This window comes from Cinclus cinclus, chromosome 14 (genome assembly GCF_963662255.1).
Source record: "Cinclus cinclus chromosome 14, bCinCin1.1, whole genome shotgun sequence".
Taxonomy (NCBI): Eukaryota; Metazoa; Chordata; class Aves; order Passeriformes; family Cinclidae; genus Cinclus; species Cinclus cinclus.
This window is the reverse complement of record NC_085059.1, coordinates 20,407,539-20,425,421: the sequence shown is the minus strand read 5'-3', so window position 1 is coordinate 20,425,421 and position 17,883 is coordinate 20,407,539. Positions and strand designations below refer to the sequence as shown.

Genomic DNA, 17,883 nt, shown 5'->3' with positions numbered 1-17,883 from the left:
CAGAACAGTGTCACAGTGTCACACTGCACAGAGCAGTGTCACACTGCACAGAACAGTGTCACAGTGTCACACACTGCACAGAACAGTGTCACAGTGTCACACTGCACAGAGCAGTGTCACAGTGTCACCCTCTGCATAGAACAGTGTCACAGTGTCACACTGCACAGAGCAGTGTCACAGTGTCACCCTCTGCATAGAACAGTGTCACAGTGTCACAGTGTCACACTGCACAGAACAGTGTCACAGTGTCACCCTCTGCACACACAGGCAGAGCCCGAGCTCTGCCCAGCTCCCAGGCTGGAGGAGGAACTAAAGCAAGCCTGGCCCCTGCTGGCCCCGGGAGGGCTCCTGCTGCCCCAACACCACAAACTGCCTGAAAAGCTCCATCAGCACATCAGACTCACTGCAAGAGCTGCTTCAAACATTAGCCACTAATGAGTCAACAATTACAGATTTCTGTGTTAATTAATAAAACTTTACACCTAAAAACAAATAGAAATAAATGCTTCTTCTTTTTTTTTTCTTTTTCCAACAGTACTTTTATTTATTTATTTTAAAGCAGGTGATTATTTTTTCTTCTGCTCCAGAGCCTTGATTCACTTCCTGCAGGTGTCCTGCTGCTTCTTGGGGGGGGATTTCACTAATGCAGGAAGACATTTGCCAGAAAACATCTGTTGGAGAAGGATATTGAACACTGAAACTGCAGTCAGAGGGTTATTTTGGATAACAGGAGGATGTCGTTCACACAGCACAGGATGTCCAAGGGCTTATGAAGTGTCTCAGCACACAATGATGTGACTCCAGCAAAATGCTCAGGAATCTGTGTGTGCTTTACAGGATAACACCAGCATTGTGTCCATTGCTGCACACACAGCTGGAATAGTAAATTCCAGCTTTCCAGCAGATTCATTTCACCAGGTTGTATTTTCTGGTTTGCACTCATTATTTCCCTCCTAATTTTCTACACATTATCCCTGCTCTAAAATAAAAATAACCCCACACTGTGCCCTTTGCACCATGCCCTGAAGAAGAAATCTCACCTAAGGACAATAATACTACACTAAAAATCCAAGTATTTTGTGGTTTCCTCACTCAGAATTCAGGACTGAAGACTTATTTTCAGGGGAAGTATCAAGTTGTAATATTTATGAATTATCCTGGACATTTATCTCAGCACATCTGAAAGAGAAAGTGCTTTTTGAAAATGCTCTAGGATGACACATAATTGAGAATTTAAACACTCTATACCTCCATAAGCAAGGAGCGAAGCCAGGTCTCTAAAACCATAATTTCAAACGTAGGATAAGTTTGTGCAAAAAGAAACCACAGAATTCCTTTAGGAAATAAAAAGTAAAATTTTGGTAAAGGAGCAAAATTTTATTTTAAGTGTTCAGTCAGACAAAATACAGAGATAAAACTGACTTTAAATGCTCACAATTCCATGACCATAAACTGGGGGAAATCAACCCTCTGGTGACTCAGCAGGAATCTGGGAGGATATTACAGATCCTGGAGGAGGTCACAAACCAGAACTTGGTTAAACAGAACTGAAACGCATAAAGAAATTGGCTGAACTATTTTTACACACTATCACCAAAGGAAAACACTGCACAAAGGCTGTTCTGTGCTGCAGGTTCTCCTCACAGACTGGAAATGAAGTAGAATCGTGGGCAATTTGCAATTTCTAATGAAAGGGAAGTGCATTTGGAAACCCAAGGCTCAGTTTTCAAATCTCTACAGTTTAATGACCCCCAATTTAAAGCTGAGCTTGGTTTGGTTTCTTTGACTGTCCCAGCTGCAATTGCCTCTGTCTGGGGAAATGAAGTGTTATTATGATATTTCTAAAGGGAGCATCATGTTGCATTCCCCAGCTGGGAAGCAACCTATTCCAGGATTTCCTTCCCCTCAGGGAGGAACAGTTAATGCCAGGCCATTATCTGCTGTGAGCAGGAAATTATGCTACAAGGCTTCAGCTACTTAAGCCTGCTCCTTTAAAGCCCCATTAGGGCAGCCAGGCTGAGGTTCAGCACTGAAGCTAAAGGACTCCCAGGCACTCAGGGTTTTGCAAGATGCCCAGGTAGGAGAGCTCAGGTGCGTGGGAGAAGTCTGAGCAGAGCCAAGGTGTGCAAGGGTGTCATTTCTTCAGGAACCTGGCAGCAATTTCAAACAGCAGAATTCAGACAAATTGCTCCTTCTGGGACCAAAGCCAAAGGCACTGGCACGCCCCTCTAACAACTTTGGTGACCTCTCCTCGGGTTTGGGACACACCACGTGTTTCAGGCATGTGATTTATTCTCAAAGACACATTTGCAAAATGCACTGCAGTACCAAGGGGCAGAGGTTTTGTTCTCACAGTTTCTAGTCATGGAATCAAATGAATATCCAACTCCTCACAGTAAAAATTCAAGGAGGAATGTCCAGTGTTCCTCTGCTCCCATCAGGTCAGTCTGGGCTCTGCAGACTCAGGAGCTGGGTAGAGGATACCAAGAAACAACTGTTCCCTGCTTCCTTGAGTTCTAAAAATATTTAAGCAATGGAAAGCACAGCCTAGAAAAGTAACTGAACAGAGTTAAAATCAAAGCAGAACAAATTCAGGAAAACAGAAAATTTACCTTTAGTAAATAAAGAGAACTCTGGTTCTGGGGAGGGTGGAAAACGTATCTGGCATCTTCCTGACCTTTGCATAATTAATAAATCCTCTGAGAAACAGCAGAAAACCTGCAGGGGAGAGACACATTTGTCCAGTTAACACAGCTGTTGCTTCTTGAAGAAGAGGGAGCAGCTGAACTCCCTGCCACCATTACAGAGGGACCTCATCACTGGGATGCCCAGCAGCTGATCACACACAGTAATTGTTTTTTGGTAGCAATAACACCTCATCTTTCCATTTCAGATAACTTCAAAAACAAATTTTCCTTGGGCAATGACAAAACTTTTGAATCCAAACAAGATCCAGTCACTCCCAAAGCAGGGAAAAGAAAATAAAATGAGGAAGGCAACAATCCACTCTTCCATTTAAGATCCAAGAGCAACACAACATCAGCTACAAGGATTATTCTCTTCTTAACTTCTGGATGATATCAGGATGCTGCCACCAAGAAATGGCAACAGAAGGAGAGAGTTTACACGTGCCTTTAAAACCTGAATGTGTTCAGTCAGAGGAGTATGAAGGTCACATTTCATCTGTACATCTACACACACAGATTTAACAGCCAGGAATGCTCACAAAATCACAACTGACTTCAGAGTTTTCAAGCATCCTTCCCCCACCCCAGACACTCACCTAGTACAAGGAAGACCCACCAAAGCCAGTACTGGCCATCAAAGTATCCAGGAAAATAGGTGGAGAACTGAAAAACAGCCAAAAAAATACAGCTTAGAGCATGTGGAGCTTGTGAACCAAAGTCTATTCCCCCCAGTTTTAGCAGTAACTAGACCCCAGGGCTGCACACAAGAGTTCTCATGGAATGCTGCATTTCACCAGCTGCAGGAATGGGTAACCTTCACAAACTGCTATTTCTGCACCTAACATGGGGGATGGGACAGATTCAACACCCAGCTATGAACTCTGGCAATCAGTGGGGGCACAAGGACACTACTGAGAAAATATTCCTGTTTTAAATTGTGTCCTGGATGTTTTTAAAGCACAGCTGCAGTTTCTGAAAGGGCAGAGCAGGCTTGCAGCATGTTCATTACACTGCCAGGTTGAATGGTGTGACAGCTGGAAAAGAAATCCCACATCTGTGGAACCCACTGACAAGATTTCCAGTTGGGAAAATTACTGCTATTAAATGAAAGGTACCAACACTATGAGAGCACTGAAGTTCACGGTTTCAGTATAAATACAGATTAATTCCTCTGGGTTTGTTCTATTCAAGTTTAAAAACCTAACAAAAGATAAACTTGATACTGATATTTAAATCAAATCCGCAGATAATGTCACCTCCTTCTGTCACATCTCTTATTCAAAACCTCTGTATCAAGATGACCACAAAAACTGGTCTACAGGAAAGTGAAGAGATGCTTTATTTACAAATTAGAATTCCCAGCCCCAAAAGACAGGGTAGGAAGTGACAGCTCTGACATTAATGCTCTCTACTTCCACTTACAGCCAATGAGCTGCTTTGCCTAAAATTCATCTTTCAGCCTGGAATATCTGTGTGCCATCATGTCACAGGCTCCAAATAAAGATTTCCCGATGGAAATAATTTTCTCCCAATCCCTCCAAAAAAAAATAGAAGAGCCAAAAAGCCTAGAGCAGGATGGCAGCTTGCTGCTGGTCCCTGCTGCTGTGCCGCAGGGAGGCTGCACCAGAGGGCACCCACGGCCTTCTCCCACTGCTGCTCCAAACCTGGCTCCTTCCCTCTTTCCCTCTCCTCAGCAGTTATCCCGCATTTTAGAGAATTCCCTGATTTCCAGAGCAGGCTGCAGAGGCTGAAGGCAGGGCTGGTTTTGCCTGGGTTCATGTTTTTCCCAGGATCAGAACACTGCTGCTGCTCAGCACAAAACCACACTCTGATCACTCTGTATCTGTCAGATACACTCAGAATGAATGCCAGAATCCCCGAGTGGGATGGGCTGGAAAGAATCCTACAGCTCCTCTCTTTTGCCACAGACAGGGACACCTTCCACTATCCCAGGAATCCCTGTCCAGCTTAAACTTGGACACTTCTAGGGATGGAGCTTTCCCCAAAGCATATTTGGGTGTGCAATCTTTCTTTTCTTGTACTACAACTGTAATTCCGGCATATAAACAGGATATAATTATGAAAAATCTCTGCCCTTAGTGAGTAAGTAGCTCAAAAAAGATTTCATTTTTAAAAAAAAAAAAACAACCAACCCTAAATTTATCACTAACTTCAATATGAGATAGAAAAACCTGCTGGGGAAAAAGAGTGTCAGTGTCATCAGTGTCTGTACGTGGTTTTGCACCACACAACTCACCCTGACAATAAGGATCCACTTAATAAGAGACAGACCAAACCCAGAAATGGCCCCATATCGTCCTGCAGCTGAAGTAGTCAGACAGAAAGACAGGAAAAATCCAATCCAGTTGAAGAGGAATGCCACTGAGAAAGCAGGAGAAAAGCAGCAGGTCAAGGAACCTTTATATTCCAAGGAAAAATACCACAAACCCCTTGCACACAGGTTTTTCCTGGTGCTACATCAATATAAATGGGAAGCGAACTATTTTGGGTCACTGCTTGAAAAAAAGTTCATTCCTTCAGGTACTTACTGAAGAAAGTCAGCATGAAAATGCCATCATTTCCTATCCTCAGCTGGTCAGTGTCATCAAAATCATCCCGTGTCATGAAATCTTCATCCTGCAAAGCAAAGGAGGCAGCACAGGGAGATTTAGGTCATACAGCAACACCACTTCTGGGTGTGACTCTTCAAAACAAGAGCTGGAATCCTAAATCTCAAGAGGCTACAAATGCAAGCATGAAAAAAATCTTGTTTCTCATCCTGAAATGGCGCAGGGCATGAAATATTACCTATATACTAGGAAATGTATCTTTATTTTTAACATAGTCAAGATCCAGCATGTTCTTGTTCTCACTGTGAAGAATTCTTCAACTCATCAAAAAATTATCATCTCAGCAAGGAATCTGGCGTCTGTGAAGAAGTGTAATGAGCAGTGGACTTCTAATGCTAGCAGGGGTGGAAGGAATGGCTGAACAACAGAAAATGTTGAAAAAACAAAAAGAAATAATTCTGACACAATGGTTTTATCATCCTTGTATCAGCTACACTGACCTCCAGAAAAGTCAACTAAGTAAGCAGCAGGAGTATCAAGGGTAGATATGCCAGACAGCTGAAGAATTAATCCTAAATCTTTTTTTGAAATAAAAAAACCAAAACAACAAAAACCCCAGTGTCAGTGCACAGGGTTACAGTACAGTCCCTCTGTCAGTTTGCCAAGCTAATCTGGCTAGCACATGCTGGCATTACTGAGATGTCTGACATCATCACAGTCCTCAGAGGAAAATTAAAAAGAAAGAAAAAAAAAAAACCAGCCACAGGACTCTCAGGAGTGTTGGATATCACCACCCCAGAAAGTTTCAAAACCACAAAAAAACCCAACACAAATTCTGAAAGTCATGACACACGCTGGGACTGGAGGCAGCAGGGCAGGAACACTCACCCTGCCAGGAACCAAGGGAATGGTGGCCTCAGCCTTGGTCCTCTCGGCCTCGTCGTAGCTGGGCAGAGTGGTGGCCACGTTGTAGGACGGCGGCTTCGGGAACCCCAACTCATCCTTGTAGTCAAAATAAGCTGCACAAAAACAGTTCCACAGGAGGTAACTCAGCACTTCCTCAAGAACTCCGTGTTGGAAAGGAGCAGTGCTCCAGGTGAGCGCCAATGAGCCCATTCCCCAGGTTCTTAAAGCCTGTCCCCTCTCCACCCTTCCATCCATTCCAGCCTGCAGGCACCCCAAAGCAGGAAGTGAAAAGCCCAGGAGCACCTTCTCTGATAGCCAGCAACCCACAGAACTCTCACTGAACACATCTGGCTGTACTTCTGCTTGAAACACCACGTGCTGAGCCTCTGCTGACTTGGATACTCAGAAAGAGTCACGTTTCCAAATCCAAGTGGTTATTAAAGTTATTAGTGACAGGACAGGAGGAAGATTCAAAGTCCCATCCTTATGACCAAGTGCTTAGTTATTGGAAAGTGCAGGAAAAGTGAATGCTTTAAACCCCTTTAAGTAACAAATCCTTTAAGGAAGGGGCACTGCATCATCCAAATGCCAGATAATGAGAGGGGGACCACAAATCCTCCCAAGCACTTTGATTTTTAACTGCCTTCCATTTGCTGAGAACACTGTGAACTGTAACTCGAACACATCGAAGGGATGACATCAGATGAACGCAGGCAAATTGCATCTCCCAAACCACAAGTACCAACAGGCTGTGTGCATCAGTCCCGATCCCTGCAGCTTGGAAAGGTGCTGCAGTGCCAGCCGTGGATGAGGAGAGCAGTCAGTGCCAGCAGAGCCATCCCAGCCCTTCCCCAGGTGAGGGTACCTGTGCTCTCTGCAGAAATGCTGCTGTAGGGTGGAGGGGCGTCGTTCACCACCGGCACAGCCTCGCCCGGCTCCTCTTCATTCTGCAGCTGAACAGAACCACACACCAGGGGTTAGGGGGGGTCTCCGTGCTCTGACAGCACCCCTGCAGCTCCAACTGCACACAACAGACTCTTCTGGAAGGACACTGTTCTGCAGAACCACGGGACACAGAGCAGCTGCTCAGCCTCCCTCTGAAGCATTCCCACTTGAAATGATCAATCTTCCATCTCAGTTTCTAATGTTGTTTTTAAATCCTCTCCTCACACACCTGAACTCCAGCAATGCACAGCACGCAGTTTTCCAGTACCTGTCCATTCCCCTGGCGCTTCCTGAGCTCACACTGCTTAGGAGCTGCACTTGCATCTGTTTTAGTCAGAGAAATACAGTGAGATACCCAACAAAAGGCTCCACTGCTGCCTGTGGCTTTGCTAAAGAAGGGTTTTTCCACGGATACCTTACATAATGATGCACAGAAGTATAAATGTTGCCATTTCCCTTCAACCTTTCACACTGCATGAGTGAAAAGGAGCTGGTTTATTTTGTGCACTGTGCTTCCCACAGGCTCTGTATAAATAACCAGGAGCTATCACAGATCCAGCACTGCTCACACGAGGCAGGTGTGTCATGGCAGCTTTGATCAGGGAAGCAGCAGTACCAGGCCAGAAAGGAGGTTACAGCTGCCATCTCATGTTTCCCTTCCTTCCATTTCTCATCACCTCAGCAGCAAAAGCACTGAGGTTTTCTGCAGAACGGCTCACCTCAAACAAGCACCTCAGGACTGAAGCACTGGGCTGAGCAGGAGGCACTGCCCTTGTTTAAAACACCACTAAACAATGTCTCCTCCAGCTTTCCCTCCTGCAATCCCACACATTTGCTCCTGAAGCCATCCAGGATATTTTGCTTTCTTTTCTTTGGAGAGACATGATGCCATTCTCCTCGAGCATTTAAATCAGGGGGTGGGGGCGTAGGGGGACGTTCTTATCTTATTTGTACATCTTATCAGGGGAAAAATCAGCTCACACTTCTAAATGCAGATCTTGGATATCCAAGTGTTCTGTGGTTTGGAGTTTTATTCATTTTGCTGCTTAACATCAAAGATTACAGAATGTTTTGGGTTGGAAGGGCCCTTAAAGCCCATCCCATTCTGTACCCTGCCATGGCAGGGACACCTTCCACTATCCCAGGTTTCTCCAGACCCATCCAATACTTGGACACTGCCAGGGATCCAGGGGCAGCCACAGCTTCTCTGTGCCAGTGAAAGTCTATAATCTGTGATCTGTTCCAGATCACACTATATCGACATCCTCTGTCAAAGTCTTGACTGGGCTTAACAGATGACAATGAATGGTTCTGCTGGAAGGTCCAAGGGCTCAGCTGAGAGGGGGGGGAAAGGGAGGAAACAACACTGGAAAAAAGAACACAGAACAAAATCAGGAGCACGGGCTGCCAGTCTAGGTGCAGCAAAACAGCAGAGCACCACAGCCCTGCAACCAGTCCCACATCAGCTGAAGGTCACTCTGCTCCCCAGGAACATTTTCTGAATAGAATAGGTGGGGCCGGGAGGGGGAAGGGTGCTGGTCAGCCCCAATCTTTGTGGGTAAGAAGTCCTCACATGACAACGCTGAGCCTTTTCCCTGAAGAAGGAGAAATCAGTGATGCAGATGAAAATGTAATCCGTGGAGCAGCAGGAGCAGCTCCCAGCACAGCTGGCAGCAGGACACACCCCCAGCGCTGTCCCTGGCCAGATGTGAAGCAGAGCAAACAATGCCAGGGTGTGAGGCCCTGGGGGTGGAGCTGGCAGGACCTGCCTCACCTGCAGCTTTACTGAGCCCCAGGGCACTGAGCAGGGACAGGAGGAGCTGCAGCAGCTCCCACCACAACGAGGCACCTTCCAAGAAACAAAAATGCCTTATTTCATAAAGCCCATGCAGCTCGGCATTGGACGTTAATGCAAACTAAGTTGAGAAGCAATTGCCTATTAGAATATGCTTTTAAAAAATTTAAAATTAAAAAAAAAATTAAAAATTTAATTTAAAAAGGCATACTTACTTATTACACACTGATTACTTATTATATATACTCATTACTTATTATATATACTGATTATTTATTATATACTGATTACTCCAGAAATCCCAAACCACCCTGCACAAAGCACGAGGGGCAATGGAAGGGACAGGAAAACACAGAGCCAAACTGCTTGGGTCAATCAGAGGCTGCCCCTGGATCCCTGGACACAGCAGGGGTAGAAAAAGATGATCTTTAAGGTTATCCCAACCCAAACCGTTCTCTGATTCCATGATTCCCCCAGCTCTGTAGTTTATGAATTCTCAGAAAATGCTCCACCATGCTTATTGTCAGTCCATCCATGAAAATTCAGTGTTTCCTTTCTCCCTGTGCCTGTGCAGGACCTGGTCTGTGAACAGGAGCAAAGGCTCTGTCACAGCTGGGACACTCTGGATTCCACGTGCCCTTTGTTACCTGCTCTCCAGGTGAGGGGGTGGCAGAAATTCAACCCCTCATGCCTGTAAGAAAGAAGGCAGGTACAGCCTGAGAGCAGACAAAAGCGCCACATGTGACAACACTGGAAGAAATGAAACAAAAGAGGACACAGATACTGAGTGGAATGTTAACTCCTACCACTGGCTCTTCTTTCAATAGTAAAGAGAAATGTTCTTGCACCAATGTCATGCAGGAGAAAGCAGCTGAATTCACTGCTGCCTTCAAACATCCCAGTTCAGGTAATGGATAATGACACTAAAAATGCAGCGACTTTCTGGAGTTGAGCTCGAGGCTGTAGGAGGTTACAGCTATAGAAAACATATTTTTCTCCTAATGGAGAAGGTACACAAATGCCTTGCAGCCTTTTTAATGATTCTAGGCATCTAAAATTCAACTAAGTGCCTATTAGCAGAGGAGGGAGGGTTCATGTGACAGGAAGAATGACTCATCAGGCCTGGCAGTGCCACACTGCTGCCCTGGCCTGGCCTGGCTCCCACCTGCCCTGCACAGCTCCAGGTATGGACCCGAGGCTTCAGAACCCAGAGAGCCTGGTAAAAAGCAGTGTCTGACTTCAGTCTGTTCTGCTGAGGCTGTGGGATAATTCTTTCCTAGATTCACTCATGGATTTTAGCTTTTCAGGCAAGGTTCTGGTATTCATGGCATTAGAAAAAATAAGACAGTCTTTAGAGCCATGCATGTAGTTATTAAAACAACAGCTTGGCTGGGATTTTTTTCGCCAGACTGCTAAACCAACAGAAAATTGACTGATGGAATACCCAGGGATGTTTATTTTCAAAAAAACCCCAGCATCAGAAGCCTGGCACTGAGCAGGACATCACCTCTGGCTGCCACTTGCCCTGACTGAGACCTGTCCCATGTAAATACACAGCACAGCAGCATAAAAGTTGAAATCTTCCAAACTGTTTGGAAATACTTCCATGTAAACTTTGAAGAAAGCATTTCCAATAAATGTACTGGTTAATTCTTTCAAATTTCCTAAACTCAGCATATGGGCTACTGACATCATTTAGATTCTTTATTTTTTAACTCTCCTTTGCCAAGTTCTGAGGCTGCACACACTTTTTACACAAAATCAGCATCACTACACTAAATCAGCATTACTACAAGCTTGGCCTTATCTATAGATCACATATCATTACATATCTTCAGCCTTTTGGAAGTAAATTCAAGTCACTGCCAGCTCTGAAAACGAGAGTAATTTTTACTGACTTTTGCTTTACTTAATTAAACACCCCCCAATTTAAAATCCCGACTTTTGTCCAATGTTGTTACAAATTCCTATAACTTAACACCAGCTTATTAATCAGCAGGAATAATGATAAGCTACCAGAGAAGCCAACCCACACCCCTCAGCCCTCTCTCTCCCTGATGAGCAAATAGCTGTTTTCTCCCCTAGGCTCTTCCAGCCCATTTCCCTGGAGCAGTGCCACCTTGAGTGCCTGGCCCAGCTCCTGCACTGGCACAGGTGTGCTGAGCACCTCTCAGGTGACACACGTGGCACCTGTGCCAAGCCAACCCTCCCCGGGGAGATGCTGAGCCCCAGGAGTGACCTCCCTGTAGGTGCCAACCTGAGAATTCCTGCGCGGAAAGGGTCCCCAGGCTTCGGAAGGGGCTGCCCAGGGAGGTTTGGATCCCCATCCCTGGAGGTGCCCAAGGAATTCCTGGAGGTGGCACTGAGTGCTCTGGGCTGGGGACAAGGTGGGGATTGGGCACAGCTTGGGACTTGATGGGCTGGGAGGGATTTTCCAAACAGGGTGACTTTGAAATTCTGAGATACTCTTCCCTTTTAACAAAGGACTGAAAACTGTGCCTCCAGCCCCAAAACCCAGGTGCTTTTCCCCAGCTGGAACAGCACCAGCATCCAGTTGAGGGGGATGATGGCAACAACCCCTGAGCCACCAAAAGGCAAAACCACAAATCCAAACCTATTTTCTGTCCATAAAATACAACCTGTGCTCATGAGGGTGTTGTCCTGTGACTCACTGCAGCCAAGGGCCTGACACCACAGAAGTGTTCCTCAATCCTGGGAAACAAGCTGGTCTAATTCCCCTGTTTCTGTTCAAACAGGGACTCAGACTGGTCTGGACAGACTGGAAACAAGCACTTGGGCCAGCACAAACCTGTGCCCACACACTGGCCTTAGACTTGAGAGATCAAGGTCTTAATATGGAAAAAAGTAGGTTTTAATCTTGGATAGCTGTAATTAAATTTCCCACACTTAAAGCATAAAACCTTCTCATAATATTTAGAATCAGATTAATATTTTTCTGGACATTATGGCATTAGAGCAAGACTTCTAAACGTTTTAAAATATCACATTTTTAAAATGGTCATATGAAGAAGGTTAAGTATCTTCAATGGGAAAAAATCCCATAGATTGTGCTACCATAGATCAAATTTGGATATTTCACAACAGGCAGGAACAGAATGATTGGTTACCCCTTATTACTGAATTTTGCTTTGTCCCAATGACAAAGGATCAGAATTCACACACACACAGAACTTTTGCTCCTTTGCTTTCTGTATGGTTACTTCTAAGTCATTATGCCAAACCCACAGAAAAAGGTTCCTCATCTCCTGGGAGCACTTAACAATCTAAAGCCCTCAGCCATTGTTCCTACAGCTGCTTCCCAATGGGGTTACTGAGCCCCACTGAATTTTAGTGATGAGAGAAAAGTTACTAAAAAAGCCCAACTCAGAGTTCAACACCATCCTGATGCCCGAGATGATGTTGTATTTAAAAGTCTGCATGCAAAGCTATTTTCTCCTGCTACACAAGCTGTGAGATGACACTGGACTGTTTTCCTGCCTTTCCCACATCCTTTGAGATTCAGAGACAGAATGTACTTAAATTCTGTAAGTTTTTCATACTGAATCACTAAACCCTTTCAAACTTACCTGGCAAGCACTGTTGCCTACAGAGGTGGATGTTTCAGAGGAAAATAATCAGATTTTAGTCACCTGAGCACAGCCAAGGCTGGACAAGGGGTAGCTTCAGTACAACCTCAGAGAGGAGGCTGCAGAAACAATTTTACTCTGCAATTTTTCTAGTTTTGCTGGGTTTATGACAATGGCATCTCCTATTCTGCTTACAAATAAAATAAAATATATAAATAAATATGCAAACAACCTACCCTGCAACTTTTCTTACCATTCTAATCTTTAGCCAGCACATCTTGCACACTGCAAGGACCTCACTGAGGAAACAGTCACTGACGTTTCTGATTCTAATTGCTGACATTAAAAGATTTGGGATGTTCTCATGCACTAGTTTCAAGCTGTGTGCCCATTTCAGCTTAAGTATGAGCTTAAGGTACACACAAGGCAGCAACTTATATCTGCCTCCCTGCTCCACTCCAGCCTACCCAGATATTAAAGAAGCATTGTGGTCCTTCATCATGGATTTAAACTCTATTCCCATTCTATCTCCAGCAATGTATTTCTTCTGCAGTTTTCACAGAGTGAAAAACAAACGGAAAAATCCTTCTTCCTTATTTTTCCCATCGACACCTCCCCTTATGGAATGATTCATGATCCATGTAAACCTTCAACAAGTGGAACAGGAAGACACAGCACTTAAAAACGAATACATCTTCATTATTTAACACTCCCACCATTTCCCAGGTGGGTTTACATTACTCATACACCTCACATATATTTTTGAATGCTCCAAGTGCAAAGCATGCCTTAAAAACACAGAGTGTAAATAAACCTGTTAAAGCTGGGCTATTTTTTTCCAGAATGGAGGGTAATTTCTGTTCCAAGGATGAAATACAGTTCTGCCAACTGAACTCTCAATCCAGAGTTATGATGGAAAGGCTTTAAGCCCCCCTAATCCAAACAACATCCCTGTATAACTTTTCCAAAGGCAGAAATGACAACAGCCTCTCACTGTCCCTTTTTGGGGACAGCAATGCCTGGAATAACAGAACCAGGGCGAGCTGCAGATCTCCTTCTTCCCAAACTTGTCCATTCCCACCTCCACAAGTCCCAGCACCTGGTCTGCAGAGGAGGATCCAAATCCAGCAGTCTGACCCTGTCCCAGCCCTGCTCCCCATGGAAGGTGCTGGGGAGGCCAAAATCCCTTCTCCAGAGTTTTAGTTTTATTTCCTTTCCACAGTGCCTGAGCTCAGATTCACATCACCCAAAGGCTTCACGGCAGGCTACTTTTTATCAAATTATCTAATGCCTGAATAAAGCCATGGCCTTGGAAGTTGGCTTTGGAAAATAAATCAGTGCACGCCCCTTACACGCTGCCCATGATGGTGAATGGACACGGACTGGGAGTTTGCAGGGAAGAAAGAGGCTGCTGATGGAGCCCAGCCCACATTCCCACATTCCCACATTCCCACATTCCCACATCACACCTGCAAGGCTGAGGAAGGGGTGGGAGAGGAAACACACAGGCCTCAAACTCGGGTATGGAGTTCTGTTGTGCTCAGACCATGGTCAGTAACTCTCACCTTTTTTTCCTGAAAATACAGGCTCTTGAGGAAAACTGCAAATATTGTACAGGTTCCATAGTGCCCACAGCTCAGTGCTGCTGGATACATACACATGGATACATCAGGAACCCATCCCAGAGAGAGGGTTATACATCCCTGGAATGCTTGGACAGTCAAGCACATTTACCAGTACAGGAACCACCTGTCTACATAACCAACTCCATTAATGCCATCAACCCCATCACCCAAAAAGATCAAATTTTAAAAATTCCTCCACTGACTCCAATAATCTAAAGGATTAAATGAGCTTGTTGTGAATTTCTCCAGGCTACCTCCACTGACTGGGTCCTGCATTCACCTGCAGCCCTTGCAGTTATCACTTCACTATCAGTCTCTCTTCTTTGGCATATGGTACATTCATTATTGTACATTCACACACGCAGTAAGTTTCAAAATATAGGGAAAAAATTGACACTTTCAATGCTACAGAGACTCCTGCCACTCTTTCATCCTGTATCTAAATCCCAACTGCATCTCCACAGCTTGCAGGGTTTTTGAAGCAACACAAGCATTAGGACCAGTTCAGTGCTAACACACCTCAGAGCAGGAATACCTGGGTTCTGGCAGAGGATGAGGAAAGAGAAGCAATTTCTAAACAGGTGCACAAAAGTAAACATATTTACATGTGACAATCTGCCTCTCGCTCCAGTTAAACCAGTGGTTCCACAGGCCTCCATTATGTGCTTGTCTTTAGCAGTGCAAATCTCCCCTAATCTCCGCAGGGCTCCGCAGATGAGGCTGCCCTGGGTCTGCCCGAGGTGTGAGCAGACACAACCCTGAGCTGGCAAACAACAGCTTTACACACCCCTCTGGGGGGAAACCAGCCGTGTGTGCATCAGCCAGGTAACACCACGGCAGTGGGGTCCTTCAGTGATTCTGTCGCCATCCCCACGGCTCTGGGTGATGGGACACGCTGCAGATCCCTTGGGAAAAGGTGTCGGTGAAGACACTTGTTGGGGTCACCACCACCAGGACTGTGCCAGGAAAGGCAATTAGTGAGAGACCTGGTTATCTGACCCTAGCAGGTCCCAGAACAACACAAAGAGATCTGTCATTTTAGGTGAGCACATCTGTTTTGCACTGAGCAAAATAAAAGAAAGCCTAAGTTTTATTTAACTTCTACATTTCCAGTATGTAAAAACACGGAGCTGTCAGATGAGACAAGTATTCCAGCCCATGGGAGGGTGAATCTCGAACTCTGCGGAGCCAGAGCCTACCCACGCTGGGAATGCTACCCAAGGAAAAGTCACAACACAGCGATTTCTGCGGAGAACCTCGCTTCAGCAGGAGCGAGCCGTCTGCTGTTCTGAGGGACTTCTCCATTACTCCAAGTAAAGAACTCTCCATGTCTGATGTCAGAAAGGCGTCCGCCAGAACTGGGTCACACCGGGGGCCCAGCCGAGCCCCGGCCCTTTCCGTGGGGCCGCTACTGCAGATAAACGGGAGGGAGGAAGAGAACGAGCCCAATTCCCGAGGGAGCTCTTGATGGCCAGCCCCTGGCCGGGGGAGGTTTCAGAAGGTAGAAGGAGACTAACGGTGACCTCGGCTCCACGGCGAACGAGACCGTTCCCTGCCTTGGGGGGGAAACGAGCGGCGGGGTCAGCGCCCTGCGCCAAGGTCGCCCCGGGACTGGGCAAACAGCGGCCCCGGACACACCCGGCCCCGGCACCGGGCAAACACCGGCCCCAGGACACACCCGGCCCCGAGCCGGCGGGGAGCGGCTCCGCGGCCGAGCCCGGCCCGAACCCCCCGCTCCCCCGGGGGACCCGCGGCCTCCGCCCCGGGCGCTGCCGCCAGCACAGGCCCCGCTCCGGGCCCCGCCGCTCCGGGCCCCGCCGCCCCGGGAGCCGCCCGGGCCCGGCCCCGGCGCCCCTCACCTGCTGGTAGCGGCCGGTGCTGGGCTCGGCGGCCGCGGCCGCCATGGCGCTGCGGGGTCGGTGCGGGCGCTGCGCAGGGGAGGCGGCGGCGGCCCGGGCGCTGCTCGCTGCGGGCTCCGCTCGCTCCCGCCCTCCCCGTCACGCTCGGCCGCGCCGCCTCCCGCCCCGCCCGCCGCCGGAGCCGCCCCGGCCCGCGGGCAGCGCTGCTGGAGGGGCCAAGGAGTCACAGAACCACCCAGGGTGGGGCAGAGCGGCGACGCCGTGGAGGCCGAGCTGCGACTCATCCGCACCCAGAGCGCTCAGTGCCACCTCCGGCCATTCCTTGGGCGCTCCAGGGATGGGGATCCAAAGCTCCCTGGGCAGTTCCAATCCCTGAGCGCCTTTTCCATGCAGAAATTCCTGCTGCTGTCCACCCTGAGCTCCCCTGGCCCAGCCTGAGGCCGTTCCCTCTGCTCCTGTCCCTGTTCCCTGGAGCAGATCCCAAATCCCCCCGGCTGTCCCCTCCTGTCAGGGAGTTGTGCAGAGCCACAAGGTCCCCCCTGATCCCCCTTTTCTCCAGGCTGAGCCCCTTCCCAGCTCCCTCAGCCCCTCCTGGGGCTCCAGCCCCTTCCCAGCTCCGTTCCCTTCTCTGGACACACTCCAGCCCCTCCATGTCCTTCCTGAATTGAGGGTCCCAGAACTGGACACAGCACTCCCAGTGTGACCTCAGCAGTGCCAGCACAGGGGACACTCAGTGCCCTGCTCCTGCTGCCACACCATTGCTGACACAGGCCAGGGGCCCTTGGCCTCTTGCCCTCCTGGGCTCCTGTTCATCCCCAGATCCTTCTCTGCCGGGCTGGTTTCCAACCAGGACAGCTCCACCGGGGCCGGAGGGTGAGCAGAACCAGCCCAGAGCCAGGCTGGCTGTGTGTGGGGACCTGGTGTGCCACTGCCTGCAGGAATGCCAAGAGCCAGCAGCATGGCCCCAGCACCACCAGAGCTGCAGGAGTGACCCCACGAACTCCATTCACTACATATAATGCACATTGTGGAACTCAAGTGTCATTTTCTGAGTGGAAGCTGCCGTAGAATGTGTTGGTGAACCCTAAGGAGTCAGGAAATTGATGTAAAGCCATGCTGACAAACAATGCTGCCTCAGCAGGGACACACCAGAGCCAGCACTGAGAATCCAGCCCTGTCTGAGCCACACTGGCCAAACCTGGGTCACACATGGCCCATCCCTGTCCCACAGACTGCTGCACCAAACGCAAGGGGTTGGCCATCAGCTCTTCCACATCCACGGGGAGCAGATGGTGATGAGCTCCTTCCTTCCAAGAGGACCATGTGTTGGAAACCACACTGAGAAAAGCTGGTTTGTTCTGAGTTCTTCAGTGTTACATTGGCCAAAAGACTTCTCAGCTTGTGTAATTTGTTTTCTATATGCACGGTTCAGCTCTAGTTAGGCTTGCACAAAAATTGCGCACATCAATCCCTAAGGTGGATGAGATTTAAATATATCAGCTTTAGGATGAGGAAGGCTGAATCAGCCCCGCTGGGATTCCAAACTGCAGACTCAGAGAGTTGCAAGCACTGAAGCCCGAGGACATGGTTTTGAACTGCACACTCAGTCATAAATACAGGCCTCAATGTTCATTACTCTGTACCATAATCACCCTGGATTCTTTTCTCCCTGTATTTTGCCTTTGAGGGGTAGGGAGTTCATCGATGCCTTGGTGAGATGAATGAATGTCCCATGCTGAAGGAGAGGCAAGAACCATGAAGGATTTTAGCATGAATAACCTCAAAGAGTGACTCCTGAGAAATGCTGGAGACACAAGGACAAGCCAGGGTTCTTGCAACACAGGTGCCTTTTGAAGGAGATGGAACAAGAGCTGCAGGCACTGACAGACTCTGGTTTCACCTTTCCACA

The 17,883-nt window shown here is 47.6% G+C and overlaps 1 protein-coding gene across 4 annotated transcripts; it reads right to left on the bottom strand.

Annotated features, from left to right (window-relative positions):
- Positions 1-299: 299 nt before the first annotated feature.
- NDFIP1 (Nedd4 family interacting protein 1) lies at positions 300-16,089 on the bottom strand. Of its 4 annotated transcripts, XM_062502037.1 has the most exons (8): positions 15,975-16,089; positions 7,029-7,116; positions 6,146-6,276; positions 5,237-5,324; positions 4,945-5,069; positions 3,284-3,350; positions 2,613-2,718; positions 300-671 (listed from the first exon to the last, which is right to left on the bottom strand). In XM_062502037.1, exons 1-7 carry the CDS (start codon positions 16,017-16,019, stop codon positions 2,615-2,617), a joined length of 648 nt encoding a protein of 215 aa, XP_062358021.1. In that variant the 5' UTR covers positions 16,020-16,089; the 3' UTR covers positions 300-671; positions 2,613-2,614. The 4 variants fall into 4 exon arrangements, with proteins under 4 accessions (XP_062358021.1, XP_062358019.1, XP_062358020.1 ...); XM_062502035.1 differs by lacking the exons at positions 7,029-7,116; positions 15,975-16,089 and having other exon boundaries at positions 6,146-6,487; XM_062502036.1 differs by lacking the exons at positions 300-671; positions 2,613-2,718; positions 3,284-3,350 and having other exon boundaries at positions 4,631-5,069.
- Between the last annotated feature and the right edge of the window lie 1,794 nt (positions 16,090-17,883).

Excerpts from the sequence above, each read along its gene's own strand:
- NDFIP1 (XM_062502034.1), bottom strand. The coding sequence starts at position 6,418 with ATGGATGGAAGGGTGGAGAGGGGACAGGCTTTAAGAACCTGGGGAATG. Across the intron at positions 5,325-6,145 it reads TTCCCTTGGTTCCTGGCAGG|GATGAAGATTTCATGACACG; the intron begins GTGAGTGTTCCT and ends TTTGCTTTGCAG. Across the intron at positions 5,070-5,236 it reads TTTCATGCTGACTTTCTTCA|TGGCATTCCTCTTCAACTGG; the intron begins GTAAGTACCTGA and ends CTGCTTTCTCAG.